The following is a 26,783-nucleotide window of genomic DNA, read 5'->3' on the forward strand; positions in this document are numbered from 1 at the left end:
CCCAAAACCCAGACACCTAGTACTGGGAGCCACCCTCACTTTCTCCAGATTTCATGGGCATGAAAGCCCTCCCCTGATCCCCAAGCCCCAGGGCTGGGGGGCCCTGACACCTGGAATCAGACTACTCAATGGCTAACTCCTCCCTATCTGGAAATCTGCCCTGCCTGACTCTCAACTCCCCTCCAAACCACATGACTCCTACTGCTGGGACAGCAATCCTCTGACCTCATTAATTCTGTCTGTGGCCATCTCTCTGCATGTTCCCCCTTCATTATACCATTCCTGAAAGTCTTCTCTAGCCAAGGCCCAGGGCTGCTAAGGTCCTGCGTCCTCGTGTCTGTTACAGATTTGGGTCCAAGCCTCCAGATTCGACTACCCTGAACCACATCCTGACACTCCCCAAAGCACATTAAATAACAGTGAGTAAGTGAGTGAAGTCACCCAGTCGTGTCCGACTCTTTGCGACCCCATAGACTATAGCCTACCAGGCTCCTCTGTCCATGGGATTTTCCAGGCAAGAGTACTGGAGTGGGTTGCCATTTCCTTCTCCAGAGGATCTTCCTGACCCAGGGATCAAACCCGGGTCTCCCGCATTGTAGGCAGATGCTTTACCGTCTGAGCCACCAGGTAGGCACTGCAAATAAAGTCACATCCACTCAATCAACTACAACAGATTATCTCTGGATGTCACTGGTGCTTCAGCCCAACCCCTTCCAGATCTAAAATAAGTTCAAGGACAAATAACCCATTCCTTCACTCACCCTTTTGCCCACCAGTTCCTGATGCCTGTTTATATGCCAAGCCTTGGGACATAAAAAACCCAGCACCTACACTGTTGACAATGATACTGACGGTGATGTGATGTTGATGGTGGAAAGGAGAGAGGAGTGGGTGGTAAGATGAGTTCCCATTTATTGCAGACTTGGGTTATATTATAATACACAGTGAGTCTTCTAATACTAAGAAAACTATGAGGTAGGTACATTTAGCCTGACTTTACAGAGGAAGAAATAGGCTAAAGAAGTGAGGCAAGTTGCTCAAGGTCACACAGCTAAGTGACATGATGCTGAGACCCTAGTCTTTCTGCCTCCAAAGTAGGGGTTCAACCTCCTCAAGGGGCCACCCAGTAAACGCTAAACAAATAAAACTTAAGGAAGAAATGAAAGAGAGAGAGGATCGACGGCTTCAGGGACTCACAGCTGCTGGAGGAGACAGACATAAAAACAAATGTCTACAATGTGGGGGAGGCGAGTGCTGATAGCGGCTGGAGATCATGGAGCCAAGGGTAGCTGCAGGGGAGCTAGAGGAAGGACAAACTAACTCGACCTGGAGGGATCTAGAGCAGTCTTGAGGAAGTGACTTGGGGGCTAGGCTTTGAAGGAGAAGCAGTGAGAGGCTGACACGCGTGGCGCACAGCAGGAGCTTGGCCCTGAGACCTAGCCTGAGCCAGCAGGCTCCTCTGAGGTCTTCCAGTCCACCCCCTGTGCCCACGCGGCCGGGCCGGGCCTCACCTCCTTCCACTTGAGCTGGCGGATGCTGATCTTCAGGGCGTCCAGGGAGGTCCTGGCCTTGGAGCTGTCCACGGTGACCGGCCGCAGAGAGCAGTACTCGTCGGGCTGGCCCGAGCTCCGCTTGCAGCTGCGGCCCTTGATCCTAGACTTCCCGTGCGGGCAGAGGCCAGACGCCGGCTCCGGCTTCGCCAGGGACACGGGCAGCGTGGGCGGCGGCCGCGGGGGAATGCGGGCGTCACCTTCCTCGGCCGCGCAGGGTGGCGCCGGGGCCGGCTCCTTGGGCTGCTCCTCCCCCGCCTTGCGCTCGGGTTCCCCGGCCGCGCCGGGGTCCACGCGGACCTGCTCCTTCGCCGCCTGCGCTTTGGTCGCGGCCACGGCCTCCGCCTCCCACCAGGCCGCCAGTTCCCTCTCGGGGCTGCCCCGCAGCATGGCCCTCAGGGTTGGTGCCAACGCCAGTGACGGAGCCGCCGCCGCCGCCGCTCCGCCGCCCCGGCCCCCGACCAAACTGCCGTCGCTGCCGCCGCTGCCGCGCGCTCCCCTCCCGAGCCGGTTGCCATGATCGCTCAGGCTCCGGTTGACAAGGGCAGTCGCCCACTGGACGGGGCCCGAGAAGGGACAATCGCCGTCACAGGCCCGGCGACCTCATAGGCGAGGCTGCTCACGTGGTCAGGCCTGTCACAGAGGCGGCGGCGGACATCTTGGAAGAGGGCGGAAGCGGCCTCGGCCCGCCCACTCCAACACGCTGGGTAGCTAGCTGAGCTCCCAGAACTTGGAGCCGACACGCTGGAGATGAGCTTGAGAGTGGAACAGCTATCGGAGCTTGCAGGGCTTCTGAGCCCCGGGACTGGGCCGGAGAGACGATAATTTCAAACAGGAAACCCACTTTCCTCCACTCCACGAGCACTCACCGGGATAACTCCTGATCCGATGGAGGAGGCACAACCTCATCCATTCTAGGCACTTCCACCCTCAGAAACAATCTCAGCCTGATGATGGAGATAACAAGTCCAGACCCTCAAGGAGCGGCTGCTCGTTTGAGGAAATCGCTTTCTCGTCCTGGGAGAGCCCCCAGACTGAGAGGGGGGACACCTCTCCCTGTTCTCAGGGAGCTCGCAAAGGAATGGGGCAGCCATGGGAAACCTGCAGATTTGCGGTTTAGTTGAGGGCATCAACCAACCCCTTTTCATATTATGTCATTAAGAAAGAAATTTGGTATCAATAAAATACACATAAAATCTGTCATTTTAACCATTTTTTTAGGTATAGCCAAGGGCGTTAACACAGTCACATTGTGCAAACATCACCATTTATCTTCTGAACTTTTTCATCTTCTCCAACTGAAACTCTGTACCCGTTAAACTCTTAACTCACAGCCCCCGGACCTCCATTCTCCTTTCTGTCTATATGAATTTGATAAACCGCCTCATATAAGTGGAATAATCTAACATTTATCCCTTCGTGTCTAGCTTATTCATTCAGCATAATGCCTTTGGGGTTCATCCGTGTTGTAATATTATCAGAATTGCATGCCTTTGTAAGGCAGAATAGTGCTCCATTGTATGGATAAAACTGCATCGTGTTTATCCATTCATTCGACAGTGGGCATTTGGCTTGTTTCCACATTTGTCTATTGTGAATGATGCTGATATGAACATGAATACACAAATACCTATTCCACTCCCTGCACTCAATTCTTTTGGGGTTGCCCTGTAGTTTTAAAGCCAATCCAAGTAGAGGGCTTTCCCGTCTCGCCTCAGGGAACCACATTTCGTTTTTTCGGGGGATGGAGCTGGGAAGGGAAAACACCTCATACTGAGGACAGTGGCTGTGGCAGCCCTCACTGGCAGCCACACTTTGCAGATGAAATAATGGTACAAGAGATGGAAAGCAGAGGAATCACAAGGAAGTATGCAGTTAAGTGCCAAATGAGCCAAAGAGTTAAAAAAAAATTAGGAGTTCAAAGAATGGAGAATTTACTGAGAATTAGAAAGTTAGATAAAACTTCATATAAGAGAGGGAATGTAAACTGAGTCTTCAAGATAGAGTAAGAATCAGGCTGATAGAAGGAAAGGGATTTCCTTGTTGGCCCAGTGGCTAAGACTCAGTGCTCCTGATGCTGGGGGCCCGGGTTTGATCCCTGGTCAGGTAATTAGATCCCACATGCCATAACAAAGATAGAAGTTCCTGCACATCATAACTAAAAGCCAGAGTCAAATAAATAGATACATAAATAAAAAGAAAGCAGGTGGGGTGGTCCTTCCAGAGGCTGTGGACATGGCAGCCGTGTACAGTCATGCAGATGACCCGGGGGCCTCAAGGGGGCTGAAATGCAACTTGCTCTCTGCCCACCAAGCCTCACCCATTGAGGCTTTGTTCTGAAGAAAGGGGCACCTTTGCTGATTGGTTCAAAGGCTCCCAGGGCTAATGGAGGCCCTGTGCTGAGAGGGAGCTGAGGAAAAGGTGCAGTACAAGTAGATTTAAGAAGGGAATGGTTACGGTGATCAGCTTGAAATGTATAGAAATATCAAATCACTGTGCTGTGTACCAGGAACTAACATAATATTGTAACTCAATTATACTACAAAAACAAATTCAGAGAAAAAGAGGACAGATTTGTGGTTACCACATGGACAGAGGAGCCTGGCAGGCTATACAGTCCACGGGGTAGCAAAGAGTCAGACAGGACTTAGTGACTAAGCACAGCACACAGAGTTGGGGAGGTGAAGGGTTTGGGGGAGGGAAAACTGGAATAAGGCAGCCAAAAGATACAAACTTTCAGTTATGAGGTAAATAAGTATTAGGAATGTAACCTATTACATGTTAAATATAATTAACACCATTGTGTGTTATATATAAACATTTTAGAGTAAATCCTGTGTTCTCATCGCAAGAAAACATTTTTTTCTGTTTCTTTAATTTTGTACCTATCTGGGATGATGGATGTTCAGTAAATTGCTGTGCTCATCACTTTGTGATGTATGTAAATCAGATCATTATGTTGTACACAAACTTATACACTGCTTATGTCAATTATATCACAATAAAACTGGGAGGAAAAATAAATTTATTAATCCTGTAAAAAGGGGGAGGAGGGGATAATTGGTGCTTTCAAATTGTGGTGCTGGAGAAAACTCATGAGAGTCCTCTGGATTGCAAGAAGATCAAACCGGTGAATCCTAAAGGAAATCAACCCTGAAGATTCATTGGAAGGACTGACGCTGAAGCTTGAAGCTCCAGTATTTTGGCCACCTGATGCGAAGAACTGACTCATTGGAAAAGACCCTGATGCTGAGAAAGATTGAAGGCAGGAAGAACAGGGGAATACAGAGGATGAGATGGTTGGATGGCATCACCAACTCAGTGGAGATGAGTTTGAGCAAATTCCTGGAGTTGGTGATGGACAGGGAAGCCTGGCGTGCTGCAGTCCACGGGGTTGCAGAGTCAGACACAACTGAGCGACTGAATAGCAACAAAAGTCATAAGCCTTTTCAGGAGGGCAGGGAACAGACTAGAATTGTGGAGACACAAGCCTTAGAGGCAAATCCCATTAGGGCTCCCAGGCAGGGCTCTGAATGCTGTGGTGACCTCTGACTTCTCAGGAAACTCTAAAATGTGTTGGTGGAAAATCCAAGCCCTTGTGGGTCTCCTCACAGAGACGCTTCAGCTATGGCTGCAGAGGAGCAAAGAGCAGCAGAGACTCAGGGACCAGGAACACTTCCCCAGACACAAATACATCAAGAAGTACCTCTCTTTCCTTCACACACTCACGTCTTAGAGTCAGAGTTAGTTGTTTGTTTGCTTATGATGGACTGTCTCACCCACCAGAGTCCCAGTGCCACAGGTAAGGGTGTCCTGCCCTCGTTTACCATATCCCAGCACCCAGTCAGTGCCTGGCAGACCGTAGGCATTCAACAACCATTGTTTTGATTGATTAATGAATGAGTGAGTGAATGAACTAATGAATGAATGAGCCAAACGAATGAATGAAAGAAACTGCTCAGATATTTGACGATAAGAAAATACTTAGGCAAATAATGGCAAATGTCAGCCGCAGCTTTAGCCGTGTAGGATAAACATCATCCTGGTGATGTAACATCAAGGAAACTAGTGCAAGCCTGGTAATCACAATGCTTAAAGACTGCTCCGAGTAAACAAGGCCTGGGAGAAGCTAGAGACAAATGAGAACAGCTGTGATGCTGGAGTCATGAGATCTTGGTTGAGATTTACCTCTCAGGTTTGGCAAACTCTATCCATCCTCTTTCTAGAGGTTTCTGTTGTGAACCAGAAAGGCAGGCTAAGTCTTCCACGGTGACCTAGTATCCATGAGAACCCTCTCTGTCCTGAGCACTCACTGTACTAAGCATTTTGCATATGTTGTGTCATTTAAGCTTCACAGCAGCCCTGCGATCAGCACATTTTACAGATGGTGAAGGAAATTGCTGCCCAGAGAAGTTATTTGCCTAAGTCACACAGCTCATAAAGGCAAAGATACAATTCAAACTCAGGATTATCTGACACTTACACCCAGCTCCCAAACCCACACTAACCCCCACACCAAGCCTTTGTTCACAAAACATAAGCCACATATGTTTAAACATAACTGTGTCCATATATATGTATATGTATTTATACCATATATGTGTGTGTATATATATATACATATATATATTTGTGCTTCCCAGGTGGTGCTAGTGGTAAAGAACCTGTCTGCCAATGCAGGAGACATAAGAAATGCAGGTTCAATCCCTGGGTTGAGAAGAGCCCCTGGAGGAGGGCATGGCAACCCACTCCAGTGTTCTTCCCTGGAGAATCCCATGAACAGAGGAGCCGGGTGGGCTATGGTCCACAGGGTCACAAAGAGACACAACTGAAGCAACTGAGCACACAGTGCATGCACACACACACACACACACACACACACATACACACACACACACACACACACTAATCCTCAGTGTATGTGGATTACATGAAAATTACATGCAGAGAAAATCTCTGGATTCAAAGATGTCAATATCTTAGTCAATATATGTAAAATCCACAAAAGACTTGTATCTTGAAAATATAAAGAATTATTTATATAACAAAGAGATGCTCAAAAATGGGAAAAGACAGAGATGCTGCTGCTGCTAAGTCGCTTCAGTCGTGGCCGACTCTGTGTGACCCCACAGACAGCAGCCCACCAGGCTCCCCCATCCCTGGGATTCTCCAGGCAAGAACACTGGAGTGGGTTGCCATTTCCTTCTCCAATGCATGAAAGTGAAAAGTGAAGTCACTCAGTCGCGTCCAACTCTTAGAGACCCCATGGACTGCAGCCTACCAGGCCCCTCCGTCCATGAGATATGCCAGGCAAGAGTACTGGAGTGGGTTGCCATTGCCTTCTCCTCAAAGACAAGGATAGTCATTCACAAAAGAAGATATCCAAATAGCCAATGAACATAAGGAATTGAGAAACTTCATGGGTCATCAGGGAATTGATCATTTGAGCCACAATAGGTTAAGTGGAAAAGACTAACGACACCAGCACATCCTTTGGCAAAAGAAGCCAGCCATAAAACAGTATTTTTATTTTTACATAAAGTTCCAGAACTTCGTGATGTTGGAAGTCAGCTTAGTTGCTACAGTTGGGAAGGAGGTTGGTGGATGTGGTTGGAAAGGGACGAAAAGAGGCTCCTAGGATTCTGGTATTGCTCTATTTCTGGGTCTAGTGATGGTCTCACTGATATTTTCACTTTGTTATAATTCATCAACTTGTATGAGTTGGGCTTTTCTGTAGGTTATATATATTTCAATAAAAAGTTTGGATAACAAATTTAAAAAAAAAGATGTCAGTATCTTAATAGTGGTTACTCTGAGCAATGGAACGAAGGGTGACTGTTTCCCTCTTGATTAAACTTTTGTATATTTTCCCAGTTTTCTACAATGGCCATGCTTTGTTTTGATAACGGGAAAATGTAATCCTTAAATAAAATGTCTTGATGCTTGTTCTATCGCTTTAATAGCAAGTCCATTTCCAAGGAGAGAGCCAGGAAGGGACAGTTTAGGGGACAGAAGTGTGGGTAGCATTTACTCCCATTGGTGGTTTCTGCCCTGTTGGTATCAGAGGCTGCCACCAGGTGGCGCCTGAGGTCCGGGTTTTGAAGAGGTTGAAGGAGGAGAGGCAGAGAAGATCCCCTAGCAACAAGCATCTGAATCAAATCCAACAGCCCCCTCGCCCCACCACCACCACCACCCACCCCGGCCGGCCTCTACTTGCAAACACACACTTTTGCACCTCTAGGCTTTTGCTAGTGTTGCTCGCTCTGCCTGGTACATCCTCCCAACGGCTTCCTGTCTGCTAAGTGAGCTGTTTATTCTTAAGGCTCAGATCCAAAATCTCCACCTCCTCCTAGACAAGGTGTGATAGAGCACCTGGGAGCACCCGAGTTCCTGGAAGAGCTAGTGGGCAATCCTAATGAGTGGACAAAAGGCTTCGTGTGCAGTTCTGGGTTGACTGCTTCCAGAATAGGTGGTTTCTTTTTGACTAACAATAATAGCCATCTTCGCTGAGCACGCCTGCATATCAAGCCCTGTTGTATACTCCAGCACTTTACTCCTCCCAAGCAACTCTCCAGGGAGGAATGTACCGTGTTCCCCCACATGACTGGGTTGGAGTCTGTGTTCTTCTTTGTGACCTCAGGCAAAACTTATGACTCCTCGGTCCTTGACTTCCCTCATCTGAAAATTGGGCTGATGATAACAGTTCCTATCTCAGAGTGCTGTTGTAAAAAGTGAGTTGAAACAGAGAACTTGCATTTAGTGGCCTATGAATGTTGGTGATCATTATAGTTCCCATTTTAGAGGTGAGGGGACTGAAGCTCACCAAGAGGAAGTCAGTGACTAAGTAACAGAACTGAAGTCCAAAGTTCAGTGTGGCCAGCGTGGAGCCCAGGCTCTTTCCATTCCACCTGTACTTTGTGCCATCACCTCCAGGTAGATCCTAACCCACTGAGAGGCCCTGACCTGGCCTTGTACCCTCTGGGCTTCCGTTTGCCCCATGCCAAGTGAAGAAGTTGGCCAGGATGCTCATAAAAAGTATGACATTTTAATAAACTGGTGAAGAAGATGGTGTGGAAATGCTGGGTCTTGAGCTCCCGGCTCCATGCACCATGCATCTGGGCCATCAGCCTTAAGCCTAGAGACAGATTTCCTACTTCCCTGGCTGGACTCTCACACCACCCCTTGGAGAAGAGGAAATGCACAACCCTCTACCTGCAGGTAATAGAATCACGGCCAAGTCTGTGAAGCTCTCAGCCAGAAATAATGTAACTGACAATACGATGCCACCTTGCATTCTCCACATGCTTGGTGGAGATGGAGAATAAACAACACCTTTCAAAATACTTTTCCTTAAAGGTCAAGAGAAGTTGAAAGCCACTGCACTCTTCTAACAACAGCCTTCGCTCCTGGAGAGCTGTCAGGGTTTAAAAATATTTTATAAAGCAATCATCGGTATGCAATCAAGAGAGGTGCCTCCCCAGGTCAGAAAGTGGGGCCTGCTGGAGTGTTTCAGTGGAGTTGTGTTAGGGGAAGAACACAGTAGCAACAGTTCTAGCTTTACGAAACTTTGGAAAGCAGTGCTTTAAAAAAAGAAGAAAGGAAGGAAAGAGAGGAGGGGAAAAGAAGGAAAAAAGGAAGGAAGGAGAGGGAAGGAAGGAGGAAGATAGGAAAGAGAGAGAGAGAGGAAGAGGGGGAGGGGAAAAATAAATCCCTAATATTCCCACTGGCCTGGGATGGAAGAAATCCTTTTTCCTGGTTGGTTCAGGGATGAATTAAGCAGGGGCAGGGGGTGGGGGGTGATTGCCTTCTGTTTTTGGAGCCTGGCTCTTTCATTTCCCATACCCCTCCATAACCAATTAGCCACCAAGACCCATACTGACTTCCATGGAATTTATCAAATGGATTTTGAAAGAGCTTGTCATTTTCCTGAAAGGTTGGTTATGAGAACTAGATAGGGGATTCCAGCAGCCCTATGGTCTCTTGTGTTGAACCCGAGTGTGTGTATCAGTCAGCAGAGGCTTTATGTTAAGCTGCAGTGACAAACATTCCCCAAATCTCAGTGACCTAACAGAAAAGTCTATTTCCCACTTCATCACATATCCAGGGCAGGGGCTCTGGACCTATAATCACACCAGATCATAGTCTATCAGAAACTCCATTTCAACATGTGCTTCTCTGACCACCATGGATGGAAAGAAAGGCAATGTGGGGACTTACACACTGACTTGTAAAGCCTCTCTTGGAAGCGACGCATGAAAGCTCTGCTCATGCCGATTTGACCAGAGTAAGCATAACATCAGAGTAAGGGAAGATAGGCAGCCTTCCCATGTGTTAAGGGAGGAAAACCGGAGATGTCTAGTGAACTGTCTCATGACAACCACCATGCACCTCAGAGAGGGACCAGGAACCAAACCTCAAAGGACAGTCTATGAAATTCAGGAAGCTTCTAGGGTGAGAGCAGATAAAGTGCCCAGGTACCTGCTAAGTGAAGCCGCTCAGTCGTGTCTGACTCTTTGCAACCCCATAGACTATAGCCTACCAGGCTCCTCCGTCCATGGGATTTTCCACGCAAGAGTACTGGAGTGGGTTGCCATTGCTACCTACTAGGCATTCAATCAGAGAAGGCAATGGCACCCCACTCCAGTACTCTTGCCTAGAAAATCCCATGGACGGAGGAGCCTGGTAGGCTGCAGTCCATGGTGTCGCTGAGGGTCGGACATGACTGAGCGACTTCACTTTCACTTTTCACTTGCATGCTTTGGAGAAGGAAATGGCAACCCACTCCAGTGTTCTTGCCTTGAGAATCCCAGGGACGGGGGAGCTGCCATTTATGAAGTCGCACAGAGTCAGACACGACTGAAGCGACTAGCAGTAGCAGCAGGCATTCAATCAGATCAGATCAGATCAGTCGCTCAGTCGTGTCCAACTCTTTGCGACCCCATGAATTGCAGCATGCCAGGCCTCCCTGTCCATCACCAACTCCCGGAGTTCACTCAGACTCACGTCCATCGAGTCAGTGATGCCATCCAGCCATCTCATCCTCTGTCGTCCCCTTCTCCTCCTGCCCCCAATCCCTCCTAGCATCAGAGTCTTTTCCAATGAGTCAACTCTTCACATGAGGTGGCCAAAGTACTGGAGTTTCAGCTTTAGCATCATTTCTTCCAAAGAAATCCCAGGGCTGATCTCCTTCAGAATGGACTGGTGGGATCTCCTTGCAGTCCAAGGGACTCTCAAGAGTCTTCCCCAACACCACAGTTCAAAAGCATCAATTCTTCTGTGCTCAACCTTCTTCACAGTCCAACTCTCACATCCATACATGACCACAGGAAAAACCATAGCCTTGACTAAATAAAGCCTAACCTGGTCCCAAAAGGATGCTGATAGAAGACTAAACATCCTAAAGGTCTTAAAGGTCATTTAGCTTAAATTTCTGAATCAGAAATGGGGAAGGAGAAAGAGGAAGGGACAGATGGGGAGTGGGGAAAGGGGGGTAGATTCTTCTCACCTGCCCTCTCCAAGCAGCAAAGCCCTGCATCGAGGGGAAACCCCTGCTGTTACACTCCTGGTAGGAAATAAAAAGTACCACTCCATCGTCCACTGATTCAGCAACAGGTGTCCCACAGGAGGGTCTTTTCCTCAAAGGCCCAGGCTCCCAGGGGCAACACGGGTGCTCCACACAGAGTTTGGAGCTGGGTGTCTCCTTGACAGTTCCATCTGCAGATTCCATTAATTGGACAGGTCTCAGTTCTGGCTGGGTCTTAGGTTCAGAGCAAGGGGATCAGAAGTCACTTGGAACTGCTTTTGACTAACTCAGCTTGCCTTGACCTGACAGGTAGAGAGGATCCACAGTTGTAGTTAGCGCCATTTCTACAAAAGTAGACACGACCATGGTGGACAGTTACATGGATGACCCCAACGAACAGATCAAGTAACCGACATAAGGCTTACTTTGGCCAATGAAATGTTAGGACGGATGATGTGAGCAGACGTCCAGGAGGGTCTTCCACACTAGGACTAGTCTCCTTGGAATGGCCCCTGATGGATGCCAGGGCCACGCTCTAAAGATGCTCAGGCAAGACTGCAGAGTGACGAGAGGCCACGTGGAGAGACCCTTAAGGGCGAGAAGCCCCAGCTGGGCTCCCAGCTGAATGCAGCCACTGAGGGTCCTCAGCTGCACTGCACGGAGCACAAGAACATCCCAGCAGAGCTCAGTCAGTCCTCTGACCAGGAAATCAGTCAATTCTCATTATTTTAAGCAACTTTGTCATAAGGTCGTTTATCAGCCCTGAGTGCTCACGCCTGATTTTTGGAGGGTGAGGCAGGTAAGATTCCTGCTGCTCCCGTGCCTAGCTCTGAGACACCTGTCGAGTAAGTGGCTTAGTTTTCCTATTGGCAAAGCCAGGATGGCCTCATTGCCCACATCCCAGGGCCAGAGGGGGAGATTCAGAGACATAGAGTGAGTGCCCTTGTTCTCTAGGCACTCAAAAACATCACCTGTTGATGTGACTGTCAAGGGTTCATGGCCTCTGCAGGGGAAGCTGCCCCTCCTGGAATAAACCTGAGATCTAAGTAGAAGAGGAGATGAGGGCCCAGCCTTATGACTTGATGGAAGGAGAGAGAGAAGAAGAGGGATGGGCAGGGTGGGCTTCCTGGAGGTGGCAGCCTTGAAGCTCAGCCTTGAAGGGTGGGTGGAGGTGTATCAGGAGACCTGTAGTGTGATCTCTGGGGGTTGGTGTGGGCTGGAGTCCTCCAGCCAAGCCCCTCTCCCTTCTGCCCTTCTGGACTCAGCCCCCCTCCTCCACATGAGAAAGAGAGAAGGCTTATCAGGTACGAGGGCCCTGTGGGGTCGTACCCGATTCAGCTGGGTCTGTGGACATCAAGACTGGGGCCAGTGATGCAGAGCTGACTGGGAGGCATCCCAGGCTGCCTCTATCTGTAGGAGTCTGTGGGGAAGGGGCTTCTCTCCTCCGCTCTCAGCCTCCCCCCAACGCTGGCTCCCTCTCCCCTCCTTCCTGGCTCTATAAGATTCTCCCCAGCCTGGGGTTGAACAGACCTCCCCAAAGTCTCTGTTCTCTTTCCTTAAGCCTGCTCTGCTGCTCACGGGCTAGCTGGGGAGACAACATGGGAGGGAGACAGAGGGGCTCTGCGTGATGCCCAAGGCGGGGGCCACTGGCTGCTCTACCAGCGTGTACAGGCCCCAGGGCTGCCCTTCTGCTGGCCCCGCATGGCCCCCTCCACCCTGTTCTTGCTTCATCGGCAGCTGTGACTTGGGGCTCCATCTGGTGTTTGGGGCCGTGAGGGGAGAATTATCAGTCTGGCTCTTGGGCCTGTATCCCCAGTCTGATTCTATCAATCCTTCAGCACAGGGGTCCCCGGACCTAATGCCTGATGACCTGAGGTGGAGCTGATGGAATAATAATAGAAATTAAGTACACAATACATGTAATGCACTTTAATCATCCCGAAGCCATCCCTCCCGCACCCATCCATGGAAAAATTGTCTTTCCTGAAACCGGTTCCCGGTGCCAAAAGGGCCGGGGACTGTTGCCAGCCCCCCCACATCCTCCACCCTCCCACCAGCACCCAGGTTTCTCCGAGGCAGCCTTCAGGTGCTTGGCCTGCTGGAATCCCATTAGAACAGCCTCGGGGGAAGTGGAGTCCCCTCAATCGATATTTACCGTCACAGTAGAGCTCAGTACTGAGAGCCAGGGAAAAGCAAACTCTGAACTGAGCCAAAGCTCACAGCTGTCCCAGGAGGGCAGAGTTCCTTCTCTTTCTCTTCTACAGATGAGCATCCCGAGGTTCTCATGAATCATTCATTCGTTCACATTATGATGAAGGCAGGGGGACGTCGTGGCCACCAGGCAGGCAGGGCCCCTGCCCTGAGAGGAGCCCAGGGACCCTGAGGGAGTCATTCTTAGCATGAGGAGGAGGGTAGATGGAGGGGAGGGGTCCAAGAAGTCTGCACAGCAGGCAACCGAGAAGCTGAGATGTGAAGGAGGAGGACCGGGAGACAAAAAGGCAGGTCAGAGAAGCAGCTCAGGTTAGCATTCACCCACCACGAATCAGAGCCACGACTAGACCCACTGGACTCTGCTTCCAGTGCTCTTCCCAGGGATCATGCGGCCCCACCAGCTGCCCACATGGCCAGGCCTTAGGCCTAGGAGGGCTTCCTAGAGGAGGTGACACGTAAGCTGGGTCTTAGAAGATGGGTAGGAGTTTGCCAGTCAGTGGGCTGTCCCTGCAGAAGAAGTAAGGTGTGCAAAGGCCCAGAGATGAAAGTGTGATGAGCATTTTGAGGACCTCACCCTGGGGAGATGAGTGAAGGAAGGGGATATGTCAGGCAGGGAGCCTCTTTCAACCCCTGTGGCTTCATCAAGTCGAGGACGAACCCTGAAGAGACCAGAGAGAACCAGGCAGGAGGAAACACTGGAATTGAGAAGGGGAGCGAGGCACCACGCCAGGCCTGCCCGTGGGGAGGGGACCAGCTGTTAGCAATCCAGTGCCCGTGGGCTCCTCCGTTTATCCCCCAGGCTCTCTCAGAAACTGATTAGCAATTGTTCCTCCAGCTTCTTAAGAGGCCAGGGGATTGCAGGGAGGGTGCCTGGGGAAAGGCCAGGCTTCAAGAGAAGGGTCCAGATGAAACTTGGGAGGCAGAAGAGACCCTTCTGAACCCACCTCTGACCCTCCAACCTCCCTCCCTTTCCAACCAGAGCTGGCAGAAGGGGAGGGAAAACAATTCCTAAAAATACAGAAACAAACTGAAGCACATTCTGAGGCAGAGGCGATTAAAACCCTGGAGATGGAGGATGAAGAGGCCAGTGGGGGGAAAAAAGTCCTTGGATCATCGGACAGACAGGCCTGAATTTTCTCTCAGGGCATACATCCTGTGTGACTTTAGGCCAGCAGCCTAACCTCTCTCAGCCTCACATTCCTGGCAGAGTGGTTGAGAGGTTTGGGGAGACAATGCTGGCACCGTGTTTGGCAAACAGTTGTCCTTGTTCAGTCGCTAAGTCACATCTAACTCTTTCCAACCCACAGACTATAGCCCGCAAGGCTCTTCTCTCTTCCACTATCTCCCAGAGTTTGCTCAAACTCATGTCTATGGAGTCGGTGACGCTATCTAACTGTCTCATCCTTCTCCTTTTGCCTCCAAGCTTTCCCAACACCAGGGTCTTTTCTAATGAGTCGGCTCTTCACATCAGGTGGCCTAAGTATTGGCGCTTCAGCTTCAGCGTCTGTCCTTCCAAAGAGTTGATTTCCTTTAGGATTGACTGGTTTGATCTCCTCGCTGTCCAAGGGACTCTCAAGTCTTCTCCAGCACTACAACACAAACAGTAGCTGCTCAGTAAGGGGCTTCCCAGGTGGCATTAGTGGTAAAGGATCCACCAGCCAATGTAGGAGACACAAGAGACGTGGGTTCGATTCCTGGGTCGGGAAGATCCCCTGGGAGAAGGGGATGGCAACCCACCCCAACATTCTTGCCTGGAGAATCCCATGGACAGAAGAGCCTGGTGAGATGCCATCCACAGGGTCGCAAAGGGTCTAACACAGCTGAAGCCACTTAGCGCACACAAGCTCAGTAAATGCATAATGTAAGTGACTGGGGGAACTCAATCAGATCAGATCAGATCAGATCAGTCGCTCAGTCGTGTCCGACTCTTTGCAACCCCATGAATCGCAGCACACCAGGCCTCCCTGTCCATCACCAACTCCCGGAGTTCACTCAGACTCACGTCCATTGAGTCAGTGATGCCATCCAGCCATCTCATCCTCTGTCGTCCCCTTCTCCTCTTGCCCCCAATCCCTCCCAGCATCAGAGTCTTTTCCAATGAGTCAACTCTTCGCATGAGGTGGCCAAAGTACTGGAGTTTCAGCTTTAGCATCATTCCTTCCAAAGAAATCCCAGGGCTGATCTCCTTCAGAATGGACTGGTTGGATCTCCTTGCAGTCCAAGGGACTCTCAAGAGTCTTCTCCAACACCACAGTTCAAAGGCATCAATTCTTCGATGCTCAGCCTTCTTCACAGTCCAACTTTCACATCCATACATGACCACAGGAAAAACCATAGCCCTGACTAGACAGACCTTTGTTGGCAAAGTAATGTCTCTGCTTTTGAATATGCCATCTAGGTTGGTCATAACTTTCCTTCCAAGGAGTAAGTGTCTTTTAATTTCATGGCTGATGTCACCATCTGCAGTGATTTTGGAGTCCAGAAAAATAAAGTCTGACACTGTTTCCACTGTTTCCCCATCTATTTCCCATGAAGTGATGGGACTGGATGCCATGATCTTTGTTTTCTGAACGTTGAGCTTTAAGCCAACTTTTGCACTCTCCACTTTCACTTTCATCAAGAGGCTTTTGAGTTCCTCTTCACTTTCTGCCATAAGGGTGGTGTCATCTGCATATCTGAGGTTATTGATATTTCTCCTGGCAATCTTGATTCCACCTTGTGTTTCTTCCAGTCCAGCGTTTCTCATGATGTATTCTGCATATAAGTTAAATAAACAGGGTGACAATATACAGCCTTGATGAACTCCTTTTCCTATTTGGAACCAGTCTGTTGTTCCATGTCCAGTTCTAACTGTTGCTTCCTGACCTGCATACAGATTTCTCAAGAGGCAGATCAGGTGGTCTGGTATTCCCATCTCTTTCAGAATTTTCCAGTTTATTGTGCTCCACACAGTCAAAGGCTTTGGCATAGTCAATAAAGTAGAAATAGATGCTTTTCTGGAACTCTCTTGCTTTTTCCATGATCCAGCGGATGTTGGCAATTTGATCTCTGGTTCCTTTGCCTTTTCTAAAACCAGCTTGAACATCAGGAAGTTCACGGTTCACATATTGCTGAAGCCTGGCTTGGAGAATTTTGACCATTACTTTACTAGCATGTGAGATGAGTGCAATTGTGCGGTAGTGCCGGGAGCCGGCATATTGCATATTGAGTGCAGCACTTTCCACAGCATCATCTTTCAGGATCTGGAATAGCTCAACTGGAATTCTATCACTGCCGGTAGCCAGCGTGAGGAGCTCCGCCCATGACAAAGCTCATGAGGAAGGAGGCTCGGCATATGCAAAGGCGGGATCGAGCCTCAGGAGTCCCCCTGGAAATTCTCGAGCATTTACACCCAAAACCAGAGTCTGCCTACTTTCTGCTTTGTGCTTTCACCTACACCTCTGACTTTACGGGGGGCTGTCCCCCACTACCTCTCTGAAAAAAGAGTTAGCTTACAGCTCCAGTTAATAATTCCTGGGTGTGACAGTGTTTCAACCTACAAACTCCTTTGGAAATCCTCTAGCCTGCCTGAATAGGTTTTTCCGCCCACAGGTGATTGTTCAGAGCCTCCCAACTGTGAGAGGCAGGAGATGTTCTAAACTGTCTAAACACAGATTCTTTTGAGTAGTTAAAAGATTGATTAGAAATTGTATTGGTGAAGGGATTTTCACTTGTTGGGCCAATGTTTGCTGCTAAGTTTCCATATCCCTTACCTGCTGTGTCCCTGGCAGTGTATTGATTAATATAATTGGTGTAAATAGTAGCTTTAATGTTTGTAACCTGGGACCCTTGAGTTAATTCTTTTTCTTGTTATAGCCCACCACACCTTTGCTCTATAGGAATGCAACTTTATCTAATGCTTTTGGAGGGTGGCTCCTGACCAATCACCTTTAAAGAAAAATAAGTTTTCTGAAGAAAGGGTCTTAAAATGTTAACAGGCCTCCGGGCCAGAAGATGATGTAAATCACCTAAGCTTTTGCATATGATAAGTTTGCAGGAAGAAAGCCTGGCTTGCTGCCTGACTCTACCCCTTCCCCCATTATCCTCTATGCATAACTTAAGGTATAAAAACTACTTTGGAAAATAAAGTGAGGGCCTTGTTCACCGAAACTTGGTCTCCCCATGTCATTCTTTCTCTTACCTTCTGGCTGAATTATTCAGCCTCTTTTCTACACTGAATTTCCTACTGAGCTATCCTCATTCTATTACTCTTTATATCCTTAATTAACATTTAATTAAGCAATTGTTTCCTGATCTTCACCTATGCCGTCTCTCCTTCGAATACCCTGGATCAGCCGGGGCTGGTCCCCGGCACGGTAGTTTGAACATTCTTTGGCATTGACTTTCTTTGGGATTGGAATGAAAACTGCCCTTTTCCAGTCCTGTGGCCACTGCTGAGTTTTCCAAATTTGCTGGCATATTGAGTGCAGCACTTTCACAGCATCATCTTTCAGGATTTGGAATAGCTCAACTGGAATGCCATCACCTCCCTAGCTTTGTTCGTAGTGATGCTTTCTAAGGCCCACTTGGCTTCACATTCCAGGATGTCTGGCTCTAGGTCAGTGATCACACCATCATGATTATCTGGGTCATGAAGATCTTTTTTGTACAGTTATTCTGTGTATTCTTGCCATCTCTTCTTAATATCTTCTGCTTCTGTTAGGTCCATACCATTTCTGTCCTTTATCGAGCCCATCTTTGCATGAAATGTTCCTTTGGTATCTCTGATTTTCTTGAAGAGATCCCTAGTCTTTCCCATTCTGTTGTTTTCCTCTATTTCTTTGCATTGATCGCTGAAGAAGGCTTTCTTATCTCTTCTTGCTATTCTTTGGAACTCTGCATTCAGATGTTTATATCTTTCCTTTTCTCCTTTGCTTTTCGCTTCTTTTCTTCTCACAGCTATTTGTAAGGCCTCCCCAGACAGCCATTTTGCTTTTTTGCATTTCTTTTCCACGGGGATGGTCTTGATCCCTGTCTCCTGTACAATGTCACGAATCTCATTCCATAGTTCATCAGGCACTCTATCAGATCTAGGCCCTTAAATCTATTTCTCACTTCCACTGTATAATCATAAGGGATTTGATTTAGGTCATACCTGAATGGTCTCGTGGTTTTCCCTACTTTCTTCAATTTCAGTCTGAATTTGGCAATAAGGGGTTCATGGTCTGAGCCACAGTCAGCTCCTGGTCTTGTTTTTGCTGACTGTATAGAGCTTCTCCATCTTTGGCTGCAAAGAATATAATCGATCTGATTTCGGTGTGGACCATCTGGTGATGTCCATGTATAGAGTCTTCTCTTCTGTTGTTGGAAGAGGGTGTTTCCTATGACCAGTGCATTTTCTTGCCAAAACTCTATTAGTCTTTGCCCTGCTTCATTCCGTATTCCAAGGCAAATTTGCCTGTTACTCCAGGTGTTTCTTGACTTCCTACTTTCGCATTCCAGTTCCCTATAATGAAAAGGACATCCTTTTTGGGTGTTAGTTCTAAAAGGTCTTGATAGAACTGTTCAACTTCAGCTTCTTCAGCGTTACTGGTTGGGGCATAGACTTGGATTACTGTGATATCGAATGGTTTGCCTTGGAAACGAACAGAGATCATTCTGTCGTTTTTGAGATTGCATCCAAGTACTTCATTTCGGACTCTCTTGTTGACCATGATGGCCACTCCATTTCTTCTGAGGGATTCCTGCCCGCAGTAGTAGATATAATGGTCATCTGAGTTAAATTCACCCATTCCAGTCCATTTCAGTTCACTGATTCCTAGAATGTCAACATTCACTCTTGCCATCTCTTGTTTGACCACTTCCAATTTGCCTTGATTCATGGACCTGACATTCCTGGTTCCTATGCAATATTGCTCTTTACAGCATCGGACCTTGCTTCTATCACCAGTCACATCCACAGCTGGGTATTGTTTTTGCTTTGGCTCCATCCCTTAATTCTTTCTGGAGTTATTTCTCCACTGATCTCCAGTAGCATATTGGGCACCTACTGACCTGGGGAGTTTCTCTTTCAGTATTCTATCATTTTGCCTTTTCCAATACTGAAGTGGTTTGCCATTCCCTTCTCCAGTGGACCACATTCTGTCAGATCCCCCATTGAGTTCCCCTAGTCTCTTACATTATGCATTTACTTAGTGCACACAAGGTCAGTAAATGCATAATGTAAAAGACTGGGGGAACTCAATGGCTATCTGCATCTTCAAATCTCAGCAGGGCTGTCCTGGGGAGAGACAGCCCCCATGGGGAAGAGGTGTGGAGAGAGGGCAGGGCTGGCTCAGCACTACAGACAGGAGAGGACAGCCTCCGTCACCCCCAAGACACTCAGGAGCAGAGGCCCTCTGCAGTGTCTTGACGTGACCCTCCTGGGGCCAGCATCCCAGGCGTGGTCCACAGCTCCGCTGGGGCAGGGGTGCGATACAGCCCGTGCTCCCCTGCCTCTGCAGGGCTTCCCTTCCCCTCCCGTTCCCAGCTCCGCCCCCTCCTTGGGTGTGTCCCCACGGCTGCCCCTCCCACCTCTCTCTTTGTCCTCTGTCTCTGCCTGCTTTACAGCGGTCCTATCCACTCATCTCTCCCTTGCTCGGTGTGTCTGTTTCTGCCTTTTTTCTGCCGCAGGATCTGTTTCTCGTGTTTCCACTTTTGCTTTTTGTCATCTGTTCCACCAGAAACGGAAATTGCCCGAGTCTAAGGATTGGAAAATGGCCATTTTGTCCAACGTGTTCCACTCCCGTCGTCCCCGCCCCGGCGGCATCTCTGATGTTGGGTGGAGGGTGGACCACCCCGCGACCCGTAGGCTGTGGGGGCCGGGCCTGGCTAAGAACAGAGGCCACGCCCTCCAGGATAAGACAGCTTCCTACAGTGCTGCCATGCGCCCGACACCTTGTGAACTAGCAGTGTTGGGTTATGAAGTCCTATGCACTTGAACTCAGTTCCTCTCTTCCTGCCCTTGCTCTGGGTCCTCACCCCTTTCAGATAATCCCCAGGTCTCTGAACCAAGGACCTTCTGCAGTGCCTGCCTCCCAGGCTACCCATCCTCCGCGGCCACAGAGGGCTCCCCAGACAGGCTATCCCCTCTCCCCCTCTTGTCTTGGCATTTTCCGGCTTTTCCACTGGCCTTCCTGCCACTTTTTGGCCCTCAAAGCCCAGCTCCAATGGCCTTTCCTCAGCAAACAAATGCGTCATTCTAGGCTCTGTGCTGGAGAAGGCAATGGCACCCCACTCCAGTACTCTTGCCTGGAAAATCCCACGGACAGAGGAGCCTGGTAGGCTGCAGTCCATGGGGTCGCTGGGAGTCGGACACGACTGAGCGACTTCACTTTCACTTTTCACTTTCATGCATTGGAGAAGGAAATGGCAACCCACTCCAGTGTTCTTGCCTGGAGAATCCTAGGGACGGGGGAGCCTGGTGGGCTGCAGTCTATGGGGTCGCACAGAGTCGGACACGACTGAAGCAACTTAGCAGCAGCAGCAGCAGCAGCAGCAGGCTCTGTGCTCCCCCAACCCTGGTCATCCTTCCACATGACCTTGAATTCTCTGCCTTGTCTCCTGGTCTGCCTCCCAGCAGCTCCTCGTTTTGGGGGCTGCACAAGGAAGCGGCTCCAGCAGGCAGATGAACCCACCAGATCCTGCAGGGGTCTGTCTGCAGCCGCCCACCCCTGCCAGCCAGCCCAGGACGGAGGCTTCAGGCCAACCTCCTGGGGTACGTAGCCAGACTCCTCGAGAGACAAGGACATCTTCTCTCTGGCAGCTGCCCAGCCAAGGACCTCAAGGGCTGATCTTTGGCCAGTAGCAGTCCCAGCCTCTTCAGAGCTGTCCCTGGAGACCCTACGGATGTCTTGTACCAATGAAAGAAAGAAAGAAAGTGAAGTTGCTCAGTCGTGTCCGACTCTTTACGACCCCGTGGACTGTAGCCTACCAGGCTCCTCCATCCATGGGATTCTCCAGGCAAGAATACTTGCCTGGGTTGCTATTTCCTTCTCCAGGGAATCTTCCCAACCCAGGGATGGAACCTGGGTCTCCCGCATTGCAAGCAGACGCTTTACCCTCTGAGCCACCAGGCGTCTCTGGGAGCAAAATACCACTCTTGTGCAGCGCATCAGCCTTCAAATGATGGGTCAGGGGCTCTGGCTGGAGTGGGTGGGGTTGCTGAGGGTGGGGCTCCCCCCATGTATCATGTGAGCCTCACCTCTTGGTGGTATCTGCCAGCTGGCCATCTCAGAGGGGCAGGGGTTGTGGGGCAAAAGCAGGGCCGGGAGGCCTCAAAGCTGGGACCCAGTCCTGCAGTTCCAGACCTTGGGCTGCATGACCCTCTTGTTTCGGAGCCTGCTCCCATCCAGGACTCAGACAGGATGCCCCGAGGGGCAGCAGAGCAGGGCAGTCATGGCCACCACCTTGCACCACCCCCCTCCCTTCCAGGCTTGGGCTCAGACTTCTTAGTGGAATTACTACATCAGACTAAAGGAAATCAGTCCTGAATATTCATTGGAAGGACTGATGTTGAAACTGAAACTCCAATACTTTGGCCACCTGATGCGAAGAACTCATTTGAAAAGACTCTGATGCTGGGAAAGATTGAAGGTGGGAAGAGAAAGGTATGACAGAGGATGAGGTGGTTGGATGGCATCACCGACTCAACGGACATGAGTTTGAGTAAACTCCAGGAGCTGGTGATGGGCAGGGAGGCCTGGCGTGCTGCAGTCCATGGGGTCGAAAAGAATCGGACACGACTGAGCAACTGAACTGAACTGAACTGAAATCAGACTAAAGCCTCTCAGCCTCAACCTTCTTGCCATCAGGGGATGGAGGCTGGACTCCCTTCCCCTGTGGAGGCCTGACCTAGGTAAGGACAGAGGTCACACCCTCCTGGGTAAGACCGGGGGGACTGTCTTCTGCTTCGTAGGGTGTTTAGCAGCATCCCTGTAGCACCTTCTGAGATGTGACAACCACGAATGTCTCCAAACATTAACTAACGTCCCCCAAGAGTAAAAGGACCCCTGGCTGACGATGTCTGCCCTGGACAAGTCTATCCATTTCCTTTACCCTCTGTTTCCTGATACATAAAAGGGGAATTAACAGTGGTCCAATGAGAAAAGCTAACTTGTATTAAGTGCTCACTGAATATGTTCAAAGTTACTATGAGTTTTAGGTTTTAATTCATTGAATTCTCACTGTAGCCTTAAGGGTGGGCTTTATTCTCTCCATCTTACAGGAAAGGAAATAAAGGCATTCAGAGGCTGAGTAGCAGCCCCCCAACCCAGGGTTGTACAGCTAAGAAGTGGCAGATTTGAGCAAGGCTGCTTGACTTGCAACCCTGGGCTCATAACCAGCAGGGCAAATTTCAGGCTGAACCAGGTAATCCGTGGAGAGTGCGTTGCACTATATCTGGAATGTCTAAGCTCTCAGTGAACGCTATCACTGGCCTGCGGTATCTCCAGTTGATTCTGAGACAGCTAAGAGTTACTGAGACACGACTCTGCACCGAGTTACCGCTCTTCATCCTGTGAGAAAGAGCATTCTCTCTCCAGGTTGCTGAAGGCAAGTGGAGACTCAGAGAGGGGCAGGGCGTGGGCCAGGGTCACACCCCGAGGTGCAGGGCAGCCTGCCTCAGCGTGGCTGGTGGCTGGACCCAGGATGTGCGGGACAGGCTCTCCCCACCCCAGCCAGAGCCGTCAGGAGAAAGGAGGTGGGCAGAGTGGCAAAGGTGCCCACCTCCCCTCCCTTTGTGTTAAACCACACTTTCCGGGCTGTACAGTATTGAAAACCAGCTGTGGTTAGTTACCAACAGTTAGAAACCTTCAAAATGTTGAGATTTCGCATTAAAATCTGTATTTACTGCTTTTCTCTGAAAAGATTGTTTAAGTGGTAGTTTACCGGTACAGGTAATAAGAGCAGGCGCTGTGAAGTCAGACCATGTGGATTCCGATCCCACCTCCGCCACTGACTTGCTGTGTGTCCTTGAATTACTTAACCTCCCTGTGCTGTGGTTTCCTCATCTGTATAATGGGGATTATGATAGTGCTTGCCTCGGGATTGCCATGAAGACTACATGAGAAGATGCACACATATCACTCACTTCTTTAGGACAGCCCTAGGAATTCCCTAGGCTTCCCTGGTGGCTCAGATGGTAAAGAGTCTGCCTGCAATGTGGGAGACCTGGGATCAATCCCTGGGTCGGGAAGATCTCCTGGAGAAGGAAATGGCAACCCACTCCAGTGTTCTTGCCTGGAAAATCCCATGGATGGAGGAGTCTGGCGGGCTACAGTCCATGGGGTTGCAGAGAGTCAGACACGAATGAGTGACTAACACTTTCACTATTTTCAGGAATTCCCTGGCGGGTCAGTGGTTAGGACTTGGTGTTTTCACTGCTGGAGCCCAGTTTCAATTCCTGGTCAGAGAACTAAGATCCCATGAGCCATGCAGTGCACCCGCTCCCTCCGCCCAAAAAAAGAAAAAGCTCTATACACAAAAGAAGCATTTAAGATGTTAGCTGTTATTGTTTTTATCATTGTTTGCCAGTGTTAGTATCAGGCAATGCTGACTCCACATTCTCCCTCATGCATCGCGGCAAAAAACAGTCACCGCTGAATTATGCTGCCTATCAGATGGGGAGTGAGATTTTCCATTACCTGCAGCTCCCCACACCACAAACCCCAAGCTGAGGCCCTTAAAAGGGCACTATACAGGACCTGACTCTTGGTTGCCAAGTGAGTCTGGATGATCACTGTGTCTGTCTGGGCCACAGTTTCCCCTTTCATAAACAGAAGCACAGAACCTGGAAAACTGACAGAAGCCAGACACAGAAGGCCACACGGGGTACGGCACCCTCGGAGCGTGATGTCCTGAAAAGGCAAATCCATAGAGACAGTCACATGAGTGACGGCCCAGGGCTGGGGGATGGGGAGTGACTCTCAAGGGTACAGGGTTTCTTATGGGGCAGAGAAAATGTTCGGGAACCAGACAGAACCAGAAAGAATTCACATAACCCTGCAAATATACTAAGAAGCATGGGATTGTGCACTTTAAAATACTGAGTTTTATGGTAGGTGAATTCTATCTCAATTTCTAATGTTCCAAAAGGGGAGTGCCAAGGCTCGCCTGGTATGAGGTTTGATGGGATCAAGTGAGAAATGGATTACAAAGCACCAGGCCCCAAATGGGGACATTCCAAGTACCCCGGCCACAGCTGACTTGGCCCCCTTCTTGGAAACAGGGGCTGGGGGCTTCTGACCTCTTGCCTGGATTTCTTTTCTTCCCTCCTAGAATTCTGTGTGGTCAGGATCTGGCTGGAATCTTTTTACCTTTGGAGGCCAAGGCCACAGCCAGTCTTGGCTCTGGTCAAGGACCGTGTGCAGGGCAGGGCTGGCCAGCTTCCCTGCAGGTCACAACTGCCCTCATGCCCTGAGGAGCCCCCATTCCCATGGAGAACTCAGGTAGCCCCTAATGATCCTGCCCTCTCTGCGTTGGGCCTGGGTCTGTTCATTTCCTGAGTGGGAGGCTGGGACCTCACAACTCTTAAGGGCATGGCCTGGCCCTTCTCATATCTCCCATCTCTCTGCAGAGGCCAGAGCTGCCAAAGGATGAGGGCTGGGCCCTACAGCTGTGTGATCCCATCCACAGGTCTGGAGGCCCCTCAGCTGAGCCTCAGCCCCTGACCTGCCTGGGCTCAGCTCCCACCTGGTCTGGTGGCTGCCAGGTGTAGCTCATGCTTTACATCTCCCCGTTCTCCAGAATCTTCCATGCGTGCCACGACTCCCTGGACCTGGAGACTTTTGACTACATCACCCAATATGTCCCTCAAGACACCCTCTATCATCATGTCTTCCAAGAAAAAGGTGAAGCTCCCTCCCCCAGGCCTATACACACCTACCGATGTTCACACTTTCGTGTTCGCTGATCTAGGCCTGTGTGTGTGTTTGTCTGCACTACTGTAGCCCTGCTGTTTACACTTGCCTCAGCCTGAGGGGCTGTGCTCCTAATGCCTGCCCCCACATCGGTGTACACAGCCTGTTTCGTCTGCACGGAGCCTGCCAGCCCTCACCGGCACCCACTGCACATGGCAGACCAGACCAGCGACACGCCATGGATGTTCAAACACACACAACTCCAGCATCACCATGACCAGCAAGACCAGCAGTACTCCCAGGCTCCAGGGGGTCCCAGATCCTGGAGGGCCCAGACAAGCTGTTGGCTTCAACTGCCTCAAGGTATTCAACGCAGGTGGGCAGGTGCGGCTGGGAGGCTGCCCACAGGTGGGTGGCGTCTACGCATAGGGATAAGGAGGTGCTTCCTGTCTGAAGAGCGTGGAGTTCACAACCCTCCCCCCTCCTGAGCTTCTCCCAGCACCTGCCTCTCTCCTCTCTATGGGGCACCTGCCGTGGCTCCAGACCCTCAGTCTCGCTCCAACAGCAGCAGATACAGAAGGCTGAGGCACGCGGGACAATGGCTAGTGGGCAGATGAGCAGGGTGGGTGGGTACCATCCTACTGACTCAGGCCTGACTGGCCGTGGCCCCTGAGGTCAGCTCCTTGAGGCCCAGCTAAGCACTGACATAGTGGCCTGCTCATGCATTGAGACAGGAAGCCCACACTCCTGCCTACTTGCACACTTGTGGCTTGGCACTCTGCATCCCTGCTCACATTCCAATAATGCCCAACTGCCCCATTTTGCAGGGAAAGAAACTGAGACACAGGGAGCTCCAGATCACCCTGCAGTTAGTCATTCAGTTCAGTCGCTCAGTCGTGTCCGACTCTTTGCGACCCCATGAATCGCAGCACACCAGGCCTCCCTGTCCATCACCAACTCCCAGAATTCACTCAGACTCACGTCCATCAAGTCAGTGATGCCATCCAGCCATCTCATCCTCTGTCGTCCCCTTCTCCTCCTGCCCCCAATCCCTCCCAGCATCAGAGTCTTTTCCAATGAGTCAACTCTTCGCATGAGGTGGCCAAAGTACTGGAGTTTCAGCTTTAGCATCATTCCTTCCAAAGAAATCCCAGGGCTGATCTCCTTCAGAATGGACTGGTTGGATCTCCTTGCAGTCCAAGGGACTCTCAAGCGCCTTCTCCAACACCACAGTTCAAAAGCATCAATTCTTCAATGCTCAGCTTTCTTCACAGTCCAACTCTCACATCCATACATGACCATAGGAAAAACCATAGCCTTGACTAGACGGACCTTTGTTGGCAAAGTAATGTCTCTGCTTTTCAATATGCTATCTAGGTTGGTCATAACTTTTCTTCCAAGGAGTAAGCGTCTTTTAATTTCATGGCTGCAGTCACCATCTGCAGGGATTTTGGAGCCCCAAAAAATAAAGTCTGACACTGTTTCCACTGTTTCCCCATCTAGATCGCCTTGCTGCTGCTGCTGCTGCTAAGTCGCTTCAGTCGTGTCCGACTCTGTGCGACCCCATAGACGGCAGCCCACCAGGCTCCCCCGTCCCTGGGATTCTCCAGGCAAGAACACTGG

General features: G+C 50.0%; 1 protein-coding gene across 1 annotated transcript in view; it reads right to left on the bottom strand.

The window, feature by feature from the left end:
- The window catches only part of TTLL11 (tubulin tyrosine ligase like 11), a 269,041-nt gene extending 266,363 nt beyond the window's left edge, over nucleotides 1-2,678 (bottom strand). Inside the window, exon 1 of the mRNA XM_027556177.1 lies at nucleotides 1,512-2,678. Within this exon, the coding sequence (XP_027411978.1) occupies nucleotides 1,512-1,940 (429 nt within the window). The 5' untranslated portion in view covers nucleotides 1,941-2,678. The remainder of the gene's footprint in view (nucleotides 1-1,511) is intronic.
- Nucleotides 2,679-26,783: the final 24,105 nt, after the last annotated feature.

The sequence above is a fragment of the Bos indicus x Bos taurus genome, chromosome 11 (genome assembly GCF_003369695.1).
Source record: "Bos indicus x Bos taurus breed Angus x Brahman F1 hybrid chromosome 11, Bos_hybrid_MaternalHap_v2.0, whole genome shotgun sequence".
Lineage (NCBI taxonomy): Eukaryota > Metazoa > Chordata > Mammalia > Artiodactyla > Bovidae > Bos > Bos indicus x Bos taurus.